The sequence below is a fragment of the Semicossyphus pulcher genome, unplaced genomic scaffold (genome assembly GCF_022749685.1).
Source record: "Semicossyphus pulcher isolate SPU_LCO1_2020_fin unplaced genomic scaffold, fSemPul1.0.p SCAF_16, whole genome shotgun sequence".
Taxonomy (NCBI): domain Eukaryota; kingdom Metazoa; phylum Chordata; class Actinopteri; order Labriformes; family Labridae; genus Semicossyphus; species Semicossyphus pulcher.
The window spans coordinates 15,169,368-15,177,727 of NW_027211670.1; the positions used below are offsets into that span (position 1 = coordinate 15,169,368).

General features: G+C 41.5%; 1 protein-coding gene across 1 annotated transcript in view; it reads right to left on the reverse strand.

The window, feature by feature from the left end:
• Positions 1-5,677, reverse strand: part of atrnl1b (attractin-like 1b) — a 77,928-nt gene extending 72,251 nt beyond the window's left edge. The window contains exon 1 of the mRNA XM_069664409.1: positions 4,583-5,677. Coding sequence (XP_069520510.1) covers positions 4,583-4,833 — 251 coding nt within the window. The 5' untranslated portion in view covers positions 4,834-5,677. The remainder of the gene's footprint in view (positions 1-4,582) is intronic.
• Positions 5,678-8,360: the final 2,683 nt, after the last annotated feature.

The following is an 8,360-nucleotide window of genomic DNA, read 5'->3' on the forward strand; positions in this document are numbered from 1 at the left end:
AGGTGTTCTAGTACTTGAATTAACATTACAGCAGACCGTGTATGTCAACATTGATCAAGCTGGTACCTCTGAATCACACAGCAGACTTCACTGGTTGATAATAACTTTAAACATACAGATAAATGTACATGATAAAAAACCTGTAGACACAGAGTGCAGGAGAATGTTTGGGTTGCTTGGCAACAACAGTTCAGTTTCAGTTAAGTTGAGGAACTAGTGAAGTTGGTGGAGCTAAAAATAATTTGTTGTTGATTGTTACTTTTTACTTCTACTTGCCGCTTGTGTAACTCTTGTATAAGAGCAATATCACACTGGAGGTCCTGATGTTGTACTGAATATCAGCACGGCTGTGATTGTTGTGATGATAGTCAGTACATCACAACAAAGTGTGATATTGCTTAATTACACACCAACTATTTCTTTGATCATGTCTTCTTAATATTAACTTGTCTACCTCTGCTCATAGCGTGGTCATGTTCCTGCTGAATATCACAAACTCTTAATATTGCTGAGAATCTTATTATTGTTTTTATGTTCCATGAAACAGCTGTACAGTAGCATGACACACAATTAAAATGCTGCTTCCAGGATCTTAACCACAAAACCTCACTGATAATATGACTACCTGTTTCTTACAGAATAGATTTTTGAAGCTCCTGCGAGAAACTTTCGGTTTGTGTCTATTTTGGGAACCCCTGCTTATCTCGTCCTGCACATGCTTAACTTGTGTTTGCTGGTCGGGTTGGATCCTCTTTTGAGTCTTTTAACAAACAAATACCTCACTGTGAATCTTTGCGGTGGAAAATGTAAACACAGGCTGTTTCTTCAGCATGCCTCGTCCGACAGTTTCAGGCATCAAATATTACAATATAGAAATAATCAATCTTGTCGCTGATGGTCTGGTAAGTCATGAAGAGGCATCAGCGTTAAATTCAGTCTGTTTCCGAACCATCTAAAAAGTCCTCACAGGAGCTTTAAGTTCTTTGACTTTTACTTATTTATAAAGCTTTACAGCCGAATTTGTCAACAGAGCTGTCAATCATCCTTTTGACAGCATAAAAAAAAAATAAACTTGTCAGAAAAATGAACACTTTAATCACGTTGCCATGATAATACTTAACTATAATGACAGAAATCATGTTTGAGAAAAATGTATCAAGCGTGTATTTTGATTTTATAGTTTGACTCATGTCCCATCTGTTAACATGGAGGAGGCGGGCTTTATGACCTATACTGCAGCCAGTCAGCAGGGGGCGATAGAGATGTTTGGCTTCACTTTTAGGGAACTGTCATGTCGTCCATCTTTTTATACAGTCTACGGTTTACACATATATGTACAGTTACTCGTCTATTTTACCGAGGAACAAAGGCATCGGATATATTTTTTCCACACTTTTGACTGGCCGCGATTGTTCTTCGTCTTTGCATGACCGGGTTATATCGCCGCCTGTTGGTGTGGCATCCTCATGACAGCCTTTCTGTTGTGCGCACCGGCGAGAGAGCTTTGTGTCTTTATGCCCCCAAACTGTGGAACTCACTGCATCTGAAAATTAAAGACCTATCTACTTAAGCTGATTCATTTTTATTCGTTTTTACAACTGTATCTATGCTATTTATTTACTCATATTTTACTTTTAGTTTCGTTATTTTATCCATTGTTGTAACTTTCTGTTCCTTCATTTCTGTCTGTTTGTTAATGTGTGAAGCACTATGAGCTTTTTATTTGTATGAAATGTGCTATCCCAATCAATCAAGTCGAGTTGAGTTAAAAGTCATCTAATGTAACAGAAAATGCAACAAGGGAACCACTGTGTTACAACCCTCGGGTATTACATTTTTAAGAGATGGCAAGTAAAAGATCTCATTCATGATTTTTTATAAGTGTAATAAAGTAAAAACACAACTTAGGGCTACCAAGTCTGTGAATCATATTTTTTTTATTTCTAGCACAGAGGTGTCTCTTTAATAAAACGTCTAAAGACTGAGCTGTCCAGCTGCAGTGTCACACACCGCTCTCATGAGGTCAGATCCTGAAACCAAAAGCTTCACCCAGCTGTTCCTCTGCCTACTCAAGTCCGAGCCTGTCCTCTCACACAAAGACCACATGAGTATCACAATGATAGACGACTTTTAAATTTACTTTCGTTTGTGTCCCACATCACAAGACGAGAGAGTCACTCGCATCCCACCCACCAAAGTGTGCGATTAGAGTCAATATGATGACAACAAATGACCTAAAAACATTTTGTAGACAAGTTACGACAAATATTTAATGAATAAATAAAGTAAGAATCTGTCATTCCAGTGTTTCGGCCTTACTTTCATTTTCATTACATCAAAAAAGAGGCTGCAGCAACACAGCAGCAGCACGCAGCCAGCGATGAGTTACCACTGTGCTGACATCAGAACAAAATTAATTTTTCATGCTTTACTGTGTCCCAACTCGGGGAAATATTAACTACCCCAACACAATATAACGCATCATAAACAAGAGATTCATCTGTGATACTGGTTTAGATTTTCACACTTGTCATGAGGGAAGCCGCAACTTGTTTATAGAGCTGCGCGGCAACCTGTAATTAATCCTGCCTCCAATCCAAATTCTCACATTTCAGTAGTTTGTCTCCAGGTGATGGATGGTTATCCCCTGACAACGCGCTTGATGACGGCCGATACAAAACCTCACACACATCACGAGCGATGGTAATTACTGTGATCAAAGCTCCTCTGTACCGCCGAGTGCACCTCAGGTGCTCTGAAAGGCTATTAGAGGGTCCTGTCAAGATGAAAAAGATAATTATGAAGCAGTTTGACGATCATACTTTCTCGCTAGTTTCCCCGCCGTCTCCTTTTACAATGGCTGCCACATTGGGGACAATCGGGAACAACAAAATCAATCAGTGGCAGATGTTTCCGCACGGCCACTGTATCCTACTTTCTCTGGTGATAGCAGAAAGAGCGTATTTGTTTAAGGATTTTATTCTGAATCAATAACACGAGTGTTAGAGTCAAAGTCGTCTCAGTGGTCAATCCTGGATTGTAAAAGATAATAGCACTCATTCATTCCCTCGTCTCACTGACACGCGTACCGAAGCAATCACATTCCTTTATAGAAGAGGGAAGCCATAAAGGAATAAAACCAAATCATGTGGAGAGAATAAAACTCTGCCGCGTGGGAAATACATGCTGATATCTCCAGTGAACACAGATAACTAAATAAGGGAGTGACAGGGGGCCTACAAGCAAAGTCAGAGATTTATTATTTCAAACTATTATCTAAATAATCAACCAAAGTTTTATCTGTAATTGTTTATGTCAACTTTTAAACAACAGTACAAACTTAGTTTCAGTACTTTAACTGTGTAGATTTGATGCTTTTCTTTGCCTTTTTTAAAGTTATAATCTCGAACATTTCAGTTTCGTTCTCTTTGGTGATAAACAGTAATTGCTGGGGCACACTCCCCAGATATTTGGACATGTGCAGTTTCATGTGTGACGTCCACGGTTGGCGCAGGTTGTAACTCCTCGCTGACGGTCACTTTCCTTTTTAGACTGTTTGCCTTCATCTGAGCGCCGTGGATTTTCACTTATTTTTGAAGTTGTATCTGTAGTCATCGATCTTTTCTTTGTTTGTTCAGCCATAGTAGATTACTGTTTACTCGCAACACTTGCAGAGAGCGGAAAAGCAGCCGCTTAGCCCCGCCTACCCTCTCTGGCAGACCAACCACTGCTGGGTGGAAAACGCGTCACTAACTATTATTATTTTCATGATTAATAAAATTACTTTTAATTTTGGACTTTTTAGTAAAAAGCAGTTTGCCATATTGAAATCGTTGCCTTTGGCTTTAGGGGACCTTGATTGGCCTGTTTCAGACGTTTTATAAAACAAATATCAATCAAGGAAATAACCACTAGATTTATCAATAATTTAAGAAACTTAGTACTAAAGCCCGAACAATACAGGTGAGAATGATTAGGATACCTACATTGGATTCTATTTAAGAATATTTAACTGTCAAAAACATTGTAACAATTCACAGACTACCGTCTGCTCAGCTGCTATTCTCTGCCTCATGCTCAGCAGATGGGGCTTAAAAGTATTGTAAACTATTGACAGGGATTGCATATAATTGGACAAAAATGTGGACATTGTTTTCTTAAATACGTGTTCTGTAGAAAGAAAAGTTTTCATATTGGTGCAAATGTACACCGATACCAATATATCTGTGATAGGCTGATATCGGCCCTCTATCAGCTGACTGATATATCAGTCAGGCTGTAAATATTACACACAAAATTCAGGTTTCCTATTAAAAGCTGTGCTTTATGCTGGATTTCAATCTAAGCCATTTCTATGCAGAATGTGGGTCACATATTATTATTACATGTCTGTGGAAATAAGACCGGTATTTCCTTGAGCTCAACAGGTCTCTCCAGGCTGCTTACTTATTTAAAATGTACTGTTTACTGAGCGTATCCTCAATCAAACCTCTACTGACGCTGACGTAAAAGAGCAAATATTGAAATGAGTCTGCTGTTGATCCCAGATGAAATATTAAAGATGTGTTCTATGCCCACTTACTTGAACCTCCCCTGGCAGTGCTGGCACTGGTCTCCCACCCATCCTCGGTCACAGACGCAGGATCCGTTGACACATTTTCCCGAGAGACAGTTCTTGTCGCACGGTTTGGCCGGGGTAGCGTGAGTGAACAGTACAAAGTAGAACAAAACATAGACCACCAAGTATCTGTTGATTCCCCGCAGATCGCTGTGGGTGGCAGGTCTGGGTCCAAAAAGGAAGAGTTTCGTTTTACATTTCCCCCCAGGATCCATTTTTCTTCTCCAGGTCGACCCAGCCGAGTGAGACACCGGGGCCTTTAGGTCTGCTTCAGGAGAAAGCCTCGACTACTCAGGCTGTTTGTGTTATAACAAAAAAGTCCTGCATATTCGTTGAGTGTAATGCATACTCAAATTAAGGCTCAGCTGCGCCTGCTTGCAAAGCTTTGGACAAAAAGGCTCAGAAAATGTTAGCTGTGTGGGGTTTTTCTAAGCTGCATGCATAGATGTGTAGAGTGGGAGGACTTCCCTTCACCTCTTGTTGGAATTAACTAACAAAAAAGCTAAACATTAAAGCTATATAAGCAGCTACCTCGTTTAATACTGTTACAAGCTAACACATAATTTGCTAGCCCATGTAGCTCATGTGCAGTTTGGCCTCTGCTGGGTAATGTAACGTTACTGCATTGATTCACTCTCTTCCTAAAGCAGCCATCTTAACGCGTAAACAATCCTTCACACACAAACAGGGATGCATCATTGTAACATGCAACTGTACTTCCACAAGCTGCTACAGTGTAGCCGGATCTTGCCCGCGGAAGAACAAAGGGGTTGAGGTGTTTGTAGCCCTGGACCCAGTACGAGGGCTGCCGCAGTCAACATGGATGTGGGGTGATGTGGGAACTGGAGGGCTATTCTCGCCGACTGGGGGGCATTGAGCGAATACTTTTGATGATCCTACTGGTCTTTTCCTTCACAAATTCGGGCTCCTTCAAACGTGGACTTCGTTGACAGCACTGCGAGACGGTGTCCCCTCGTATTCCGGTGAGAAAAGGGTCCTCAGCGGCTCTCAAAACATGACAAGAACTGGCAGCGATGGATTTGCTAGCGCAGCGACACTAGACAGTTCCTCAGGTTGGAGAAAACTAAACACTAGCTGCGCATGCGTACTAAAGGCAGATTCGATTTAAAGGCACAGTGTCCCCCCCCTCAAAAAAAAGCCAACAAACGATGTAATGCGGCATTTAAAAGCCAGAGGTGTCCTCAATCTTTCAGGTCAAATATGAATACATAAGACCACTGAGCCACAGTTAGCGACATTTTGTCCTTGTTGTCCTTTATTTCAGACTAAAAATAAACACCAGTTATGTTATTAAAGCTCCTATTAGGAGCTATTCGCAGGTTATGAAACAGACTGAAATTAATTCTGATGACTCTATATGAGCTACAAAAGCAAACCAGACCATCAGCAACAAGATTGATTATTTCTATATAGTTATTTTTAATGCCTGAAGCCGCTGGTGGGGGGTACATGTGGCTGTTTAAAGAAAGCAGGATAAGATTTTTTAAATTAAAAATCACCACTTTAGCATGTACAGGACAAAATCAGCGTAGAGATAAGAGGTACGGCTTTGTCCACAGGGGGCGCCAAAGTCAAGTACTTGTGTTAGTTGTGTATAATAAGTTGAGGTTGAGTTGATGTGCTAATTCAAATAAGAATAGTGTACACTGTAACCAGGAAGGTGACAGTGAGGGTGGTAAAAGTTGTCAGCAGAAATATCACAAAAAAATACTCTTTGCAGGGCAGTTTTTGTTTGCGATCCTTAGAGGTCATTTGTTGCCATGTTGCATTTGTCGTAGCTACATGTGCAGGTGGTTCCATTTTTCATAGAACATGATGTTCTCGATAACAGACACTAATGGTTGGGAAATAATCAGAGACAAGCTCAAGGTGTGACCAGCACTTTTTTAACAAAGACTCTTTATGTGTTTGAGGATGCTCAATGTGGCTGCACCCTAACATCAAATGCTGTACGTCTCTCTCAGAGAGCAATTATGAGGCTTTTCAGGGTGGTCCAGACTGTCACTGTGAGGAGCCTGACAGATCAGGGCTTTGGTAAAGTACGCAGCTGGACGATGCAGCTCGGCTAAGAGAGATCTGGGATGTGCTTCTGTTTGTGACCATCACAGAGATGGTGATTCAATGGCAGCATTGCAACTATTTAGGGCACATTGTGTAAAAACTTTATGAATTACAGAATTAATATAGTAAGATTTCTGTCCCAATCCTTTTATACTGTACTCGCAAGTGAGGAAGCTCAGGAGGACAGCTTAATTCTTCTTCTGCATTTTAATACCCCCAAATAATGTGTTAACTTGAATATAAAAGATACATACTTATTAACTTTCAAATAAGCAAGAATTTGGCTTTAAGTTCTTTTTTCTTATTTTTTGGTTGGTACAAGTTTAAAGACACATCTGCATCTACACCAGCAGGTGGCATTGTTGCACAGTGACATAAAGATATGGCTCTACATGTGTATGACGGTGGGATCCGGACTTCACCACGGACAGATAAGAACAATAGGCTCATGGTTCAGGGCTTTGGTAACTGACCAGAACATTTACTTGTCATAGAAGGAAGAATACAGGTGATTTTAACAGCTTCTACAGCGGCTTAGTCAAGTGTCTGAATAGGCCATGACAAGGCGGAGAGGTAGGTTTGAATTTGTGGGAATGCCGGAAGAGGCGCGCTTGAGGTGTGATCCTGCACCTGAAACTTTGCTATATAGCATCAATTGTGTATGTGCCTCACGTCCAGCTCAAGTCTTCTGCTTGAATTGCCTTCCTGTTTGTTTGTTTGTTTGTCTGCCTGTCTTGACTTACACCTGTTCTCTCTGTCTCCAGGATCTAATGTTTGCTAGCCTGCCTTGCCACTTCACCCCGGGTTACTCCTCCACTCCCCAGCCCAGAACTCCCACCAGCCTCCTCCTGCATACTTCTCCACTCACTCCACTGTTCATCTCTCATATAAGACTTTCAAATTTTTTCCTGCACCTTCGTATATGTTGTAAATCTATCTCTCTAAACACCTGTCGTCGGCTGTTTAAGACCTGACAGTAAGGAGCTAAAATCCCTCTCAGTGTTCCCCAAACTAAACCTACCTGGCAGGCGAGATTTAAGCTGTCACAAAAAGTCTCCGTCAACATTTTCTCAGCTCTGCACGTGAGTCATCATCTGCACACGCTGTTTACTTTCCACAGAGGTTACCGTGAACCTGATCACACACGGACTAAGAACAATATTATCGCACCACGACTTAACACTCTGCTGCGTAATCCACGGGAGGGCCTTTCAGCGTTTAGTCAGGTGCACACACCTCAGCGAGCATCATCTCTACAAGGTGTAGGGTGTCTGAAGCCTGTGCCCTCTGCATTCTTGGTCTGAATGTTCTTACAACAACAGGGAGGTGCAGCCGAGTCTGTGGATTCAACTTTCTTTGGAAATTCCCAGACGTAACGGTAAGAGGGGGGCACGCGGTTTAGGCTAGATTAGATGGAAATACCTCAAAAAATGGGGGGTCTCTTTTCAGTGTCTGTATATGTGTGTGCAAACATAGGAGAGGCCCCTGATTAAGAAAGGGTCCAGTGCTAATTTGGAGTTGAGTCGGCGACCTTTGACCTCTGATTCACAGCTGAGGAATGCTTTTTGTGCTCGAGAAGCAGAAAACCTCAGTCCACGGTCGCACCTTTGACCCGAAAATGCAATCTTTTCAAGTTCAAGTGTCTCTCTGACCCACCTTG